Source organism: Sciurus carolinensis, chromosome 5, assembly GCF_902686445.1.
Source record: "Sciurus carolinensis chromosome 5, mSciCar1.2, whole genome shotgun sequence".
Lineage (NCBI taxonomy): Eukaryota > Metazoa > Chordata > Mammalia > Rodentia > Sciuridae > Sciurus > Sciurus carolinensis.
The window spans coordinates 119684290-119702285 of NC_062217.1; the positions used below are offsets into that span (position 1 = coordinate 119684290).

At 35.8% G+C, this 17996-nt stretch overlaps 1 protein-coding gene and 1 long non-coding RNA gene across 2 annotated transcripts in view; one reads left to right on the top strand and one right to left on the bottom strand.

Moving 5' to 3' along the window:
• LOC124985177 (uncharacterized) overlaps positions 1–17996 on the top strand; it is a 55223-nt gene that overhangs the window by 36799 nt on the left and 428 nt on the right. The window contains exon 2 of the long non-coding RNA XR_007108815.1: positions 6656–6782. This is a non-coding gene — a long non-coding RNA (uncharacterized LOC124985177). The remainder of the gene's footprint in view (positions 1–6655; positions 6783–17996) is intronic.
• Positions 1–17996, bottom strand: part of Dnajc12 (DnaJ heat shock protein family (Hsp40) member C12) — a 45882-nt gene that overhangs the window by 11791 nt on the left and 16095 nt on the right. The window contains exon 3 of the mRNA XM_047553661.1: positions 5222–5361. Within this exon, the coding sequence (XP_047409617.1) occupies positions 5222–5361 (140 nt within the window). The remainder of the gene's footprint in view (positions 1–5221; positions 5362–17996) is intronic.

Sequence of the window (17996 nt, forward strand, 5' to 3'; positions counted from 1 at the left end):
GCCCAGAAGGTATTGAATTGCACACTGTTTCCCATCTGGCTGAAGAAACTATAGCCATGTGGGCGTAGGAGGAAACTTCCCAGGTAATCTGTGGTTGACTGGACTACCCAAAGACACCTAACCCAGAAACAACCAACAGACAAATAGGTTCATGTGAAGGTGACAGAAAGCCCCAAAAAGTCCTCTCAGAAGCAACCAATTTGTCAAATGATCAATTCACCAAAATGTGTTTCTACTAGCTTCTTATAAAATTTATAGCAATTGATGTGGCATGGAACAGTTTTAACAGCTTATGAGAATTTTTCTCAGAGTTTTATTGACTGTGACCTCACTACAGTTATTCTCCAGTAGGCGCCCTAAAGCCAATCTGCCATCTATTTGGAAGCTAGAGAGAGAGCTATCCACATCCTGGATGACAAAGATTAATTTCTCCAAATTTTTTGAGCTACAAAGGTTCTGTTTTCAAGTTCCCAGGGTCCCAAAGACCTGGATTACTGAAACTCTCACCCACATCCCTGTTTGAAACCAACACAATATATCTACATTTAAATTTCCAACATATTCATTGATCTAGGTGACTTCTTAAAATATTTTTACAAATGAAACTATCAGGAGCAATGTCTAGAAATGGAAAAGAGAAATGGCTAGTGAAGTGACAGACTTGATATGTGGAGGGTATATCAGTTTCATCACTTGTGGGTAGTGGAAATGCATCACACCTATGACTGTGGCTTGTTTGAGGAATTCTCCCAAAGGAGAGTCGTCAGACATGATCCTGTGTGTGATGCTGCGAAGTACCTTGCAATTTGTCCTACACTGTAGGTATGAGGACAAATATTGCTCTCAACCAATGCTTTTCCTTCCAGAGGGATTATCCTGCTTAAATAAAACACAAGATTGACCATCAGGAGAAAAAACATTTTATGAGATTCAATAATCTATAATATGTATGAGGCAAGTAAACATATAGTTTTCACCTGAAATTCAAATTCTAAAGTTATAACTGTTTTATTGTCAGAATGGCATATATATAGCTTCTAAGCCAAAACCCTAATGGTGATGTTTATCTGCAAGAGGATAGACAATGATCTATAAGGTGATGAACAATTAATAATCATTATTGATTTTTCCATTGTATCAATGTAAAAGGATAAACAAATTAAATACACATCAAGAGAAAGCAACCATTAAAATGTTTCAGAGATGCTAGAGCTGGGGGTGTGGCTCAGTGGCAGCATGCTTGCCTAACATGTACAAAGCCCTGAGCTTGATCCCCAGCACAAGAGAGAGAGAGAGAGAGAGAGAGAGAGAGGCACTACATCTATAGTTCCAGCACTGAGGATGCTGATGAGGTGGAAGGATCACTTGAGCCTGGGAGTACAAGACCAGTCTCAGCACACAGCAATACCCCGTATCAACAACAAACTTACAGAGAAAGGTGAGGCTCTCACGTGCAGAATCACTTCTAATCTTTTAGGATTAGAACAAAATGAAAAGAGAAGAAAATTTTAGAAAGTCTACTGAGTGATGTACAGATCAGGTGAAATAAATTTATTTATTTAAGAGAGGAAAAGTTTACTTGGGGCTCACAGTTTTCATAGGTCTCAGTCCACAGAAGGCTGGCTCCATTTTGGGGGGTTTGAAGTGAAGCAGAACATCATGGCAAAAGTTTGTGGTGGAGTTGAATAGCTCAGGCATGATGATTAGGAAGCAGAAAGAGCTCTCTGTGTGCCAAAATTTTAACCATTATATATATCAATCCATAAGTATTATATATTTATGTGTGTATACACACCCACCCACCCACATGTGTGTGTGTATATATATATACATATATAGCAGATGATTTTGACTTAATTTGAGTGAATTAACCATTATACATATATATAAATCCATAAGTATTATATATATTATATATATATATAATGGTTGGTTTTGGCTGTCAATTTGAGTGAATTTATCCTTTCATTATTGATACATATTTGAATTATTTCCAGTGTGCACATAATGCTGCTGTTAACTTTGTTTTGCATTTTTAATATATGTAGGAATTCCTTCAATGTACATGGCTAAAAATGAAATCACTGAGAAACAGCTACAGTTTATGTCCATCTCTAAGAGATGCCACCAAGGTTTTTGAAAGTGGTTGTAACCATTTACATATGTTTTGGTTACATATTAGGTGTCCCCCCACATAGCTCATGTGTGAACAATTCGAGAAGGTTTAGAGGTGAAGTGATTGGGTTATGAGAGTCTTAACCCAGTGAATTAACCTCATAGGGATTAGCTGGGTGGTAATTAAAGGCAAGTAGTGTGTGGCTGGAGGAGGTAGGACATTGGGGGCATGCCTTTGGGGTTTGTATTTTGTCCTGGTGAGGAAAGCTCTCTCTGCTTCCTGATCATGTCCTGAGCCACTCAAATCCACCACAAACTTCTGCCATGATGTTCTGCCTCACCTCAAACACCCCAAAATGAGTCAGCCTGCTATGGACTGAGACCTCTGAAACTCCATCCATAAGTATAATATATCTATATATATGTATATGTACAAGTAGCCATATATATTTAGCTATTAATGTTTATTTAGTTAGTGTTAGTAAGTGTATATACACTATATATGTATGTATGTACATAAGTATATAAACATATGTATATAATATTTTTCAGCTTTTTAAAATTATTTTGAGACAGGGTCTTTTTTTAATATGACACCAAGATTTTATTTCATTATTTAATTTTATTTTATTTTATTTATTTTTTAAAATTTGTTGTTTTTAGATATACATGATAGAAGAGTATATTTGTCATACATACATGGAGTATAACTTAATCTAATTAGGAACCTATTCTTGAGGTTGTACATGATGTGGAGTTTTGCATCATGTCATATAGGACAAAGGACAGTTATGTCCAATTGATTCTACTGTCTTTCCTGTGTTCATATATGAATAGAATAACAGTAAAACTCCACATCAGGTGAAATTTAGTATAGGGAATTCCAAGTCCACTGAGGAGGAGAAAAAAAAGGAAGAAACAACCAGCTTTCAACCAAACAAAAAAGATCATATGAGAAAAAAAAATCACTGCTGATTTAAAAGCAGAGGAATATGCATCTCATCCCTTTTGTACCACTAATAAAAATAAATCTGAAACCAAATGTCAGCCTGGCATTCTACTTCATCTTTGCTGATAAGATAAATGACACAACCAGTAACATCTAAAATTTAATTATTGAAAGATCTCCAACCGTTCATGGTTAAGACAAACTCAAAGCAGAAATGATGTGTTTGGAGACAGGAAATTAGTATTAAATGGAAAGACTTTGGCAACATAAATTAAAGCGGAAATTTAGAGAAGAGTTTTGAAAAATTCACAACTAAGTTTGATATCAGCTGTTAAAAATTAAGTGACAGTTGAGTGGATTATCAAGAAAAATGAGCTATAAATCAGAAGGCTTTAGAATAGCAAGGGTGACTAATTCAGTTACAGTTAGAGTGTCATACTTAAGAAACTGGACATATGGCTGTGCAGAGGTAGTAGAACAATGTTTATTTAAATAGTGTTAATAAGGAATTTTGGATATAAACAGTGAAAAAGAGAAGCTCCTTATTTCTGAATATGTGAAGTTAAGCCACTATTTTTTGAAAGGTTCCCCTAGTTATTTTGTGCGTATATACAATAAGCATATGTTAGTCCCTCATAAATAATTAAATCACCTTAAACAAATTCATAGGAATATACATCTCATTCCAAGGTGAGATGGAAAAAAAGTTTACATTTTATATAGAGTGGTTTTAACAAAGTACTTTTGAGTTTTGCATTATTCTCTCCCATTTTTCAAAGACCTTGCCTTAGTATTACAAGTCTTTTATTTCAAAGAATTTTCTTCAATCTTCTTAAAATAAAAACTATAAAGAATAAAATCTAAATGTAACCCTGAAGGACTCTAAATAAAGAGATGTGAATCACTTTATAGACTAATTCCAACAAGTGTCCCTGAAAACTTGCCTGTAAGGTAATTTCTACATTTAAAATCTTAAGTCAGAGAAGTATTCCAATGGAAAGAAACTGGATAAGAATTCATGCCTAAAAGAATACAAATCTTTTAAATTACATTTCTTTATAGTATAAAGATCAATGTAAACAAAATAAATATATAGTAGTAATTATAGTGATTTATTTAATTATTAGGGTACTGGGAATTGAAACCAAGGCCTTGCACATGCTAAGCATGAGCTCTACCACTGAGTTACACCCCAAGACCTTATTACTTTGATTATTTTGATATGTAGTTTTTTAATGATATGAAGAAAAGTAACACAATGGTTTAAAGTCCAATAATTCACCAGAGTATATGATAAGAATAACTTACAGTTTTATTTGATTAACTGGATCCTGTTTTTTTTTAAATAGATTCATAAGCCTTGAAAAAAGAACAAGCTTATATGAACAAAAAAGATGGAGGAAATTAATTTACAATGATCCCAAACTCAGTATAAGGGAAACTTCAGAAGCACAATTACTAGAACTCATAAAAAGAAGTGTAAATGATAAGGAAGTTTATATACTGAAACAAACAGCAAAAGAGACTGAAAAATGTAGTCACAGACTCTTCTGGCTCTGATTGATTGCTTCTGATCTGAATTTCCTCTCGCAGGATTTTGCAAGTACTGAGTTAAACCCAGACCCTACCACCTTCTTGGTCTTCTCCATCCTATTGCATATTGAGTCTTGTGTTAACCAGCTTTTCATCATTATGACCAATATACCTGATATAAACAACTTAAATAAGGAAGGCTTTATTTTAGTTCACAGTTTCGGAGATTTCAGCCCATGTTTAGCTGGCTCCTAGGCAGTTCTGCTGGTAAGCAGAGAGACAGAGACAGAGAGAGAGGAAGGAACCAGGAATGAGCTATACACACCCCCAGTGACCTACTTCCTCCAACAGTGCCCCACCTACCTTCAGTTTCCACCACTTCCCAGTTGTCCTTTCAGCATTCAATGGATTAATCCACTAATAAGTGGCTGACCTCATGATTCAACCACTTTTCAAAAGCCCCACTTCTGAACATTGCTGCAATGGAGACCAAAACTTCAAGACATGAGTCCTTGGGAGAACATTTCATACCCAAACCATAACAACTTTTAAGATAACTCATGAGTCTAATCCATGAGCAGCCCGAGCCTCACAGAACTACATCATTCCCAGAGAGAAACCCACCATTTTCACTGAGTCAGTCAAAGTTTCCCACTGCTGGAATGGCATTGATATCTGGCTCCTTCTCCAATGATCATAGCGGGCTCGACTCTCTTCATTGGTCAGAATCTCTTTTGCCCTCTGCAATTTCTGAAAAGTCTCCACTGGAAAACAAATCAAGAAATGAGAACTTCTCTCCTTAAGGGGTTAATTTAAAATTAAAATAATCAAAGTATCTTACTAAAATCATAGCTCTGCCATTTGCTAGTCATACGGCCTTAGGCTAGTTTACCTAGTTAAGCTTTAGTTTCCTCATTTGTAAAGTGTATCATAAAGACAAGGAAGATTTTATATATATAAATTGCCTAGCACAGAGTTTATCCACTACCTTTACTGGACTCCAGTGATGTGCCAGGTGCTGCTTGAGGTGATGAAAACGCAGTTGTGAATAAAAGACATTATTAGCAGGAGAGACAGAAATTCATAAGCATTGGAAAAATTTAATTTCTTCTACTAGAAAAAAATTACCTTTTCTAGTGGGAAGTAGTGACCAGGCAATACAGACAGTATGAAAGAAGAGTTTAAGACAGGAAGAAACATGGTAATGGAATTTAGAGAAAGTTGAAATTGTTAATGAGGCTACAGGACACAGGACCAGGAGAAGAACAGAGAGGGATGGGGGTCACGACTGGACAAAGGCCCAATCATCCTGGGCCTTCAATGTCATGCTAAGGATTCTCATTTTTTTGTTTGTTTTTAGGTGTTTTGTTTTATTTTGTTCTCAGAGCAAAGGAAAGCTATTGGGAAGCTTTCAGTACAGTACATAATGTAGATGCTCAGTAAATGATAGCTTTGTCACTGACCTATTTGACTAGATAGCATGCAAGAGAAACCTTTCATCGCCCAGTTGGAAACACTTCTGAAGTCTCTACTCCCCCCACCACTACTACCCCATCCCTTGAAGTTAAAACTTCACATAGAGTAGGACACAAAACAAGATTGATATTAAAAAACCAACTGTTTCTACACATGAGCAATGAACAATCTGAAAATGAGTTAAGGAAGCAATTCCATTTTAAAACAGCATCAAAAAGAATAAAAACAGGAAAATTTTTAACCAAAGAAGTGCAAGAAACATCCTGAAAACAACATAATCTTGTTGCAAGAAATTAAAGAACACCTAAGTAAATGGAAAGATACTCCATGTTCCGGATATAAAATGTTTGATATTACCAAAGTGGTAATATTCCTCAAAATGATCTATAGATTCAACAACTTTTATTGAAATACCATTTACTTTTTTAAAAGTATTTTTAGTTGTAGATGGACACAATACTTTTATTTTATTTATTTTTATGTGGTGCTGAGGATTGAACCTAGTGCCTCACACATGCTAGGCAAGCACTGTACCACTGAGCCAAAACTCTAACCCTGAAATCCCATTTACTTTTTTTCCAGAAACTGACAAACTGGTACTAAAATCATAAAATATGTAAATGGGGGATCCAAGATGGTGGACTACAAGAAGGCTGTGTTCCTTGTCCCTCCATAACTCGGGTCTCATGCAAAGGATGTCTGTTTCCTGGTGAGGCAGTTTTTACTGTTTATCAATCCCCTGATGTTTACCCCATTTGTCTACTATGATCACCTGAGGTCTGTCAGCATATCGACACCTTTTTGAGTGCAGATTGCTCACTGTAAGGCACTTATCATCCGCCATTGCCTACCTCTTGCCTGTCCACTGCCTGCCTTTCCCCTATCCATCAACCACCACCTGAGGTTCACCTGCCGATCGTCCAACAGCAGTCTGCAAACTGACCGCAGAGTGCCAGTGGAGTGCCAGCTGCCTGCTGTTGCCTGGGAGTTCACTGTCACAGTACCTGCAGGTTTGGTTACACGTGGCTGCCGCCATTTTGAGACAACAGCCAGGCCCCGTAGAACCCCTGGCTGGACTGACTGAGCCCCATCTCCAGGATCCCTCAGCCTGACCCATCACACCCTGCCTCTGGGGCCCTCAAATAGACTGACTACTCCCCACCATCAGGACCCCCAGACCTACTGACTGTGCCCCACCACCAAGACCCCCAGACCTACCAACTGTGCCCCGCCTACAGGACCTCCAGCCGACCACGCCCACACCCTGAGCTACAGCTCCCCATCTGCCAACACATTTGGAAGCCAGAGCAGCCATCTTGGATAATCCTTGAAGTGGGAGCTCTGATCTTTAAGTGGGGCAAATCCTATCCTGAGACACCTGCTGGAGACTGGAAGCTCATTGTTAGGTGGCATCAGGCTACTGAAGACCGGGAGGTTTGAATACTATCTGACTGTTATAGTGCAGATTTTCTTTTTTCTCCTTATTGAAAAATTTTGTTTTTATTTCTTTACTTTTCTCCCTCTCTTTTCCTTTTGTTTACCTGTTCCCTCAGAGTCTCTTTCCCCTTTTTGATGCTAACAACCAACTTCTTTTGATTACACTCTCACTCTTTCTATGATCTAGAACTTCTATATATTCTTTTCTTATCCCATTAACAGCTACATCCTATACCCCTTCCCATCCTCTTTGTCCTCCATTAGAAACTGCAGACCTTATTGCAAATCTATTTGTTATACTGAAGATAATAATTAAACTCATTCTGTTTATTATGACAATATTATTAATGTCCTCATAGGGGCTATTTGGTCTAGGATTGCATAGTGTCTGAACTGGGCACAGCTAATATTGATCTCCCACTTAAAGAAAAGGTTTCACAAACCTATAGAGTCACTATAAGCCTATAGGGGGAAATCTACAATACCCCAGATCTGCACTGCTAGAGGGGAAGATACATAAACAACATGAAAAAACAAGGGAAGAAAATGACCCAAACAAATCTAGATTCTATATTAATAGGATTCAATGACAGTATGGTAGAAGAAATGTCAGAAAAGGACTTCAGATAATACATGATTAAGAGGATTCATGAAGCAAAGGATGAGATAAGAGAGCAAACGCAGGCAATGAATGATAACACCAATAAGCAGTTGAAAGAGCAACTGCAGGAAGCAAAAGATCATTTTAACAAAGAGGTAGAGATTCTCAAAAAAAAAAAAAATCAAATGGAAATCCTTTTAATAGAGGAAACAATAAACCAAATAAAAACCTCAATAGAAAGCATCACCAACAGATTAGACCACTTGGAAGACAGAACCTCAGACAATGAAGACAAAATATTTAATCTTGAAAATAAAGTTGCCCAAACAGAGAAGAAGGTAAGAAATCATGAACAGAAACCCCAAGAACTACAGGACATCATGAAAAGACCAAATTTAAAAATTTTCAGGATTGAGGAAGGCACAGAGATACAAACCAAAGGAATGAACAACCTATTCAATGAAATACTATCAGAAAATTTCCCAAGCCTGAACAATGAAATGGAAAATCAATTACAAGAGGCTTACAGAACACTAAATGGACAAAATTGCAACAGATCCACACCAAGGCACATTATAATGAAAATACCTAACATACAAAATAAAGATAGGATTTTGAAGGCTGTGAGAGAAAAGCATCAGATTATGTACAGGGGGAAACCAATATGGATATCTGTAGATTTCATAGCCCAGACTCTAAAAGCTAGAAGGGCCTGGAAAACATATTTCAAGCTCTGAAAGAACATGGTTGCCAACCAAGAATCCTATACCCAGCAAAACTAACCTTCAGATGTGAAGATGAAATAAAATCCTTCCATGAGAAACAAAAGTTAAAAGAATTTACATATAGAAAGCCTGCACTACAGAATATTCTCAACAAAATATTCCATGAGGAGGAAAAGAAAAACAACAATGTAGGTCTGCAAAGGGAGGAACTACATTAAAGAAAAATCCATTTAAAGGAGAAACCAAGGCAAGTTAAAATCCAAAAATAAGCTCAAATGATTGGGAATACAAATCATATCTTGATAATGACCCTGAACGTTAATGGCCTAAACTCATCAATCAAAAGACATACAATGGCAGAATGGATTAAAAAGAAAGACCAATAATATGCTGCCTTCAAGAGACTCATTTCATAGAAAAAGACATCCACAGACTAAAGGTGAAAGGATGGGGAAAAACTACCATGCACACGAACTCAGTAAAAAAGCAGGGATTTTCATCCTTATTTCAGAAAAGTTGACTTCAAGTCAAAGTTAGAAGAGATAAAGAAGGATATTTCATACTGCTCAAGGGAACCATAAATCAGGAAGTCATAATGATCATAAATATTTATGCCCCAAACAACAGTGCATCCCTGTACATCAAACAAATCCTTCTCAATTTCAGGAATCAAATAGACCACAACACAATAATTCTGGGTGACTTTAACATACCACTGCCACCACTGGATAGATCTTCCAAACAAAAACTAAACAAAGAAACCATAGAACTCAATAACACAATCAATAACCTAGATTTAATAGACATATATAGAACATTTCATTCATCAACGTGCAGATTCACTTTCTTCTCAGCAGCACATGGAACCTTCTCAAAAATAGAACATATGTTATGCCACAAAGCAGCCCTTAGGAAATGCAAAAAAATTGAGATACTGCCTTGTGTTCTATCAGATCATAATGGACTGAGAGTAAAAATCAATAACAAAATAAAAAACAGAAATTACTCCAACACCTGGAGACTAAATAATATGCTATTGAATGAAACATGGATAACAAAAAACATCAGGGAGGAGATAAAAAAAATTCTTAGAGGTCAATGAGAACGACAATGCAACATATCAAAATCTCTGGGACACTATGAAAGCAGTACTAAGAGGAAAATTCATTGCATGGAGAACATTCAAGAAAACAATGAAAAGTCAACAACTAAATGACCTAACATTACAGCTCAAAGCCCTAGAAAAAGAAGAACAGAATAACAACAAAAGTAGTAGAAGACAGGAAATAATTAAAATCAGAGCTGAAATCAATGAAATTGAAACAAAAGAAACTATTCAAAAAATTGACAAAACATAAAGTTGGTTCTTTGAGAAAGTAAACAAAATAGAAAAACCCTTAGCCACACTAACAAAGAGAAGGAGAGAGAATACTCAAATTACTAAAATTTGTGATGAAAAAGGAAATATCACAACAGACACCACTGAGATACAGAACATAATTAGAAGCTACTTTGAAAATCTGTATTCCAAGAAAATAGAATCTACCGAAGACATTGACAAATTTCTAGAGACATATGCTCCTCCCAAACTGAACCAGGAGGACCTTCACAATTTGAACAGATAATATCAAGCAATGAAATACAAGAAGCCATCAAAAGCCTACCATCCAAGAAAAGCCCAGGACCAGACAAATTTTTAGCCAAGTTCTACAAGACCTTCAAAGAAGAACTCATTCCAATACTTCTCAAAGTATTCCAGGAAATAGAAAAGGAGGGACCCCTACCAAACTCATTCAACGAAGCTAATATCACCCTCATACCCAAATCAGACAAAGATACATCAAGGAAAGAAAGTTTTAGACCAATATCCTTGATGAATATAGAAGCAAAGATCCTTAACAAAATACCAGCAAACTGTATCCAAAAACATATTAAGAAAATTGTGCACCACAATTAAGTGGGGTTCATCCCTAGAATGCAAGGATGGTTTAACATCTGTAAATCAGTAAACATAATCCATCATGTCAATAGACTTACAGATAAGAATCATAAGGTTATTTTAATTGACACAGAAAAAGCATTTGACAAAATATAACATCCCTTCATGCTCAAAACACTAGTAAAAATAGGGATAGTAGGAACATATCTGAACATTGTAAAGGCTATTTATGCTAAGACCATGGCCAACATCATTCTTAATGGACAAAAACTGAAAACTTCCTTTAAAAACGGGAACAAGACAGGGATGCCCTCTTTCACCACGTCTATTCAACATTATCCTTGAAATACTAGCCAGAGCAATTAGACAGACTAAAGAAATTAAAGGGATACAAATAGGAAAAGAGTAACTCAAGCTGTCACTATTTGCTGATGACATGATTCTATATTTAGAGGATCCAAAAAACTACTCCAGAAAACTTCTAGGCCTCATCAATGAATTCAGCAAAATAGCAAGATATAAAATCAACATGCATAAATGTAAAGCATTTTTATATATAAGCAATGAAACATCTGAAAAGGAAATGAGGAAACAACTCCTTTACCAATAGCCTCAAAAAAAAAAAAAAAAAACACTTGGGAATCAATCTAACCAAAGAGGTAAAAGATCTCTACAATGAAAACTACAAAACATTGAAGAAAGAAATTGAAGAAGACCTTAGAAGATGGAAAGATCTCCCATGTTCTTGAATAGACAGAATTAATATTATCAAAATGGCCATACTTCCAAAGGTGCTATACAGATTTAATGCAATTCCAATTAAAATCCCTATGACATTTCTCATAGAAACAGAAAAAGCAATCATGAAATTCATCTGGAAGTACAAAAGACCCAGAATAGCCAAAGCAATCCTGGGCAGGAAGAGTGATGCAGGAGGTATCACAATACCAGACCTTAAGCTCTATTATAGGGCAATAGTAACAAAAAAGGCATGGTACTGGCACCAAAATAGACAGGTAGATCAATGGTACAGGATAGAAGACACGGAGACATACCCACATAAGTACCTCACACTAGACAAGCATGCCAAAAACTTACAATGGAGAAAAGATAGCCTCTTCAACAAATGGTGCTGGCAAAACTGGAAATGCATAAACAGTAAAATGAAACTAAAACCCTATCTCTCACCCTGTACAAAACTCAACTCAAAATGAATCAGGGACCTAGGAATTAGACCTGAGACCATTCACCAAATAGAAGAAAGAGTAGGCCCTAATCTTCATCATGTTGGCTTAGGACCAGACTTCCTTAACAAGACCCCCATAACACAAGAAATAAAAGCAAGGATCAATAAATGGGATAGATTCAAACTAAAAAGTTTTTTCTCAGCACAGGAAACAATTAACAATGTGAAAAGAGAGCCTACAGAGTGGGAGAAAATCTTTTCCACACACACTTCAGACACAGCACTCATCTCCAAAGTTTATAAAGAACTTAAAAAACTTTACATCCAAAATACAAAGAACCCAATCAATAAATGGGCTAAGGAAATGGGCAGATACTTCACAGAAGAAGATAAACAGGTGATCAACAAGAATATGAAAAACTGCTCATCATCCCTAGTAATTAGAGAAATGCAAATTAAAACCACCCTAAGATTTCATCTAACTCCAATTAGAATGGCTATTATCAAGAACATAAGCAATAATAAGTGTTAGCATGGATGTGGGGAAAGAGGCACACTCATACATTGCTGGTGGAGTTGCAAATTAGTGCAGCCACTCTGGAAAGCAGTATGGAGATTCCTCAGAAAGCTTGGAATGGACCCACCATTTGACCCAGCTATCCCACTCCTTGGTTTATACCCAAAGGACTTAAAATCAGCATACTCCAGTGATGCAGCCACATCAATGTTCATAGCAGCTCAATTCACAATAGCTAGATTGTGGAACCAACCTAGATGCCCTTCAGTTGATGAATGGATAAAGAAACTGTGGTACATATACACAATGGAATATTACTCAGCCATAAAGAAGAATAAAATTATGACATTTGCTGGTAAATGGGTGAAGCTGGAAAATATGCTAAGTGAAATAGGCCAAGCCCCAAAACCCAAAGGCCGAATGTTTTCTCTGATAAGTGCATGACAATGTATAAGGGGAGGGGGGTGGCAGGGGAAAGAGAAGAATGAAGGAACTTTGGATGGTGTAGAGGAAAAAGGGGTGGGAGGAAAAATGGGCTAAGGAAATGGGCAGATAGGGGGTGGGGATGGAAATACAGTAGAATGAAACAGACAGTATTACCCTGTATATATGTATGATTACATGAATGGTGTGAATATACATTGTGTACAACCATAGAAATGAAGTTATTCCCTATTTGTGTACAATGAATCAAAATGTCTATAAAAATAAAAAATATTTTAATAAAATAAATAAATAAATAAAATATGTAAATGTAAGGGACTCAATACCCCCAATAATCTTGAAAAATAAGAACAAAGTTGGAGGACTCATACTTCTTAATTTCAAAACTTCTATAAAGTACAGTATTGAGAACAGAATGTTAGAGACAATAAGGTTATAAATATAGATAAATGGAATAAAATTGAGAATACAGAAATAAACCCTAATGTACAGTACACTTGATAAGAGTACCAAGACAGTTCCTTTGGGAAAGAACAGCCTTCTCAGCAAATGGTCCTGGACAACTAGATATCCACATATAAAAGAATGAATTTGCATCCTTATTAAAACCATATATAAATTTTTTTAACTTAAAATGGATCACACATTGAAAAGTGTTAGCACTCTAAATCTCTTAAGAAAACACCTAGGAGTAAATCTTTGTGACCTTGGATTAAGCATAGCTCCTTACAAATAACACCAAAAGCATATGCAACAACAAAAACAACAATGAGAAAAACTGACAAATCGAACTACATTAAAATTAAAACTTTCGTGCTTCAAAGAGTACCATCAATGCTGGATGTGGGGGTACAGGCCTGTAATCCCAGCTACTGGAGAGAGTGAGGTAGTATATCAAGTTCAAAGCCACCTTGGGCAACTTAGAGAGACCCTGTCTCAAAAAAAAAAAAAAAGATAAAAAGGAATGGGGGATAGCACAGTGGTAGAGCATATGCCAAGTATATACAAGACCCCAGGTTCAATCCCAGTCAGAAAAAAAGAAAAAGAGTATCATCAATAAAGTGAAAAGACAACCCATCGCATGGGGAAAAAATATTGACAAATCATAGATCTGATAAGGTACTTATCTAAGATCTGTAAAGAACTCTTAACAACTCAATAATAAAATGACCCAATCACAAAATGGGTAAAAGGTTTAGACATTTCTTCAAAGATACATGAATAGCCAATGAACGTATGAAAAGACACTCAGCATCAATAGTCTTCAAGAAGATAGAAATCAAAACCACAGCAGAATATATCACTTTACACCTATCAGAATGACTAAAATAGAATGATGATAAGAACTGGTGGGTAGAAAGGCCAAATATTTTCTCTGATAAGCGAATGCTGATACATAAGCGGGGTGGGGCCTAAGTGAAGAATGAAGGAATGTTGGATTGTGTAGAGGAAAATGAGGGGAGGGGAGGGGAGGAAGGAAAGATGGTGGAATGTAACAAACATCATTACCCCTATGTACATGTAAGATTACATGAATGGTGTGAATCTACAACCAGAGGAATGAAAAGTTGTACCCCATTTGTGTACAATGAATCAAAATGCATTTTACTATCATGAATAACTAAATAGAACAAACAATTTAAAAAGAGAGTGAAAATAAAGAGAACTGGTGGGTAGGATATGAAGAAGCTGGAACACTCATCCATGGCATACTGAAATTCAAAATGGTGTGGTGACTTTGAAAAACAGTTTCTCAATTCCTCAAAGTGTTAAGCAGAGGAGTTGGGGATATAACTCAGTTGGTAGAGTGCTTGCCTTGCGTGCACAAGGCCCTACGTTCAATCCCCAGCACCATACACACACAAAAAAAATGTTAAGCAAAGTTACCATATAACCCAACAATTTCAATCTTAGGTATCTATGGTGAGAAATGAGAGCATGCATCCACACAAAAACTGGTATATGATAGCAGCATTATTATCCATAATGGCCAAAAGGTGGAACAACACAAATGTCCATTAGCTGACAAATTGATAAGCAAAATGTGGTATCTACATAAATAATACTGAAGAATTATCATTCATGAGGAATTATCATTCATCAGTAAAAAAGGAATAAAATAATTGATGTGCTACAACATGGATAAATAAATGAAGGAAATCAGTCACAAAAGACTACATATTGTATGACTCTATTTATATGAAATATTCAAAATAAAGTGGATTAGTAGTTGCCAGGAGCTAGGCAGGCAGGAATGGGAAGTGATTGCTAACAAGTATGAGGTTTCTTCTTGTGAAAAAATGTTTTGAAATTAGTAGCAATGGTTACATAACACTGTGTATGCTAAAAACCACTGAAATGTATACCTTAAAAGGTGAATTTATAGTATGTGAATCATATCTGTCATTTACATTATGTATGTGTTGTTTAAGTTATATATATATACATACATATATATATATATATATATATATATATAAAAAATAGAAAATTTTATTCACAAAAATAGAAGGGAGACCAATAGAGTAAAAGAAAGGCATTGAGGGTTGGGGTTGTGGCTCAATGGTAGAGCACTTGCCTAGCATGTGTAAAGCACTGGGTTCGATTCTCAGCACTGCATATAAATAAATAAAAACTAAATAAATAAAGGTCCATTGACAACTAAAAATTTTTTAAAAAAGGTATTAAAAAGGAGAGAAAAGGGGAGGGCATGGAGAAATACTGGGGAATGAAATCTACCAAATTATGCTATGAAGGGAAGGTATTTGGGAATAAGATTGATCAAATTATGTTATGTGCATAGACAAATACAGCATCATGAATCTCCTAATTTGTATAATTATATACACCATTAAAAATAATAATTAAAACTATCTGTAGAGGCGATGAAAGTTTTATATCCTGATTATGATACTGATTACATGATTCTAGGCAGAAGTTAAAACTCATAAAACTGTGTGCCAAAAAAGTCAATTTTACTCTATGTAACTTTTTTAATGAAATTCTAAAACTATATAAAATCATGCAACATAATTTGTGAAACAGCCAATCATAAAATTATAAATGGAAGGCACTATTATGACCACATTTATCATTTATAAGTTCTTACTCTGTGCAAGACCCTGTGCTGGACCTGGCATAGTCACAGTTTTCCTTTAAAACAACTTTATGAGGTAGATAAAGTTGTTATCATTATCCCCATACAGAATCTAAGGCTGCAGAAGGTTGACGAAACTTGTTCCAAGTTCCAAAGTTTCACGCAATGAAGCCCTGGTCAAAACCCAAGACTTCCAGGCTTCTAGCCTGTACTCTCCAAGTTGCACTTGAGCACCTTTCTACTCCTTCCATTTTCCTGCAGTGTTTTTTGTTCTCTAATTCCCACATTCTTCTTTAACCCCATCATTCATTAATAAGACCCAAACTGTGGAGCTGGAGATGTAACTTAGTGGTAGGGCATTGTTAGCATGTACAAGACCCTGTGCTCCAACCCCAAAATCATGGGGAAACTGGTTTTCTATATGTAGAAGAATAAGACTAGATCCCTCTCTCTCTCACCCTACACAAAAGTCAACTCAAAATTGATCAAAGACCTAGGAATTAGAACAGAAACTTTGCAACTCCAAAAAGAAAACATACAGTCAACATTCCAACATACAGATGAGGTAATGACTTCCTCAACAGGACTCCTAAAGCTCAAAAAATAATACCAAGAATTGATAAGTGGAATGGCATCAAATTAAAAAACTTCTGCACAGCAAAGAAACAATTAAGAATGTGAAGAGAGAACCTATAGATTAGGAGAAAATCTTTGCTACTTACTCTTCTGAGAGGATTAATATCCGGAATATATAAAGAACTCAAAAAACTTACCACCAAAAAAACCCCTAATTAATAAATGAGTAAATGAGCTAAACAGATACTTCTCAAAGAAATATAAATGGCAAAAAAATATTTTCTAAAAGTTCAAGTTCTTTAGCAATTAGGGAAATGCAAATCAAAACTACACTGAGATTTCATCTCACTCTACTTACAGTGAGAGCCACCAAGAATACAAACAATAAGAAATGCTGGAGAGGATGTAGGAATAAGGAACACCCAGCCCCTTATTTCTGTGTTCTAGTTAGTGCAAAATAAAGCTACTTTCCTGAGCCCACACCATGCAGACAAACCACTTCAAGTGTCTGCTATTACCCAGAGCTACTGCCTGACACAGAAGGACGCCTCTGGGACCCTGCTCAAAAGCTGGTCAGCACAGGTTCCTTCCAAGCACTAATATTAAAATGGTTAATATCACCCCTGGAGGCAGCAGCAATTAGTAGATTAAAAGAAACACTCTTTAATTGAAAGTCACAGGAAAACACACAAATAAAAAGGATCTCCAGTGAGCAATCCTTCCTGTTGCTAATGGAAATGGAAACGTTCCGATGTATCAATGAGATGTCACTTTTTCCAACAGGAATAAAAAGTTCATTAAATTATCACCAAGGATACACATGCCAGCTATTACTAGTGAGTGGATGTAAATATTTACATTTTTATCGGTGAGTCACCTCGTCTTTGTACATTACCGTCAGCCTCACTTGCCAGATACTCCAGAATGAAAAAAGTCCACTTAGAATTATTCTGATGTCAATCCCTCAGCAACAGTGGATAAGCAAAAAACAAAAGGGACCTTATCTTTCCTGTTACGTGGACTTTTTCTTGTTCCATCCTCCTCACTACATTTAATAAAAATGAGTTTGGGTTTATATCATGTATCAGCTAATTAAATGAATCATGTAATATAAATATTTAACAGTTCTGGGAAGTGAGACTTCATTTTATAAGCTTAGTGTAGCAAATAATGCTGGAACCCTTTGAGAGACAGTTTGATTTAACTCGTGGGCCTATTTTGAAAATATAGAGGTTCTTTTCAATTTGTATTTCATGAAAGGATTTATATTATTATAATCACATTTTAACTGTATTCTATTTGCAATTACTTGATAAATAATAATAATATGTCAAAGCATACTTTGAAAAAATCTAGAGAAAAATATATTAATTGTTAATAGTGGTTCTCTTTAAGGGAGAA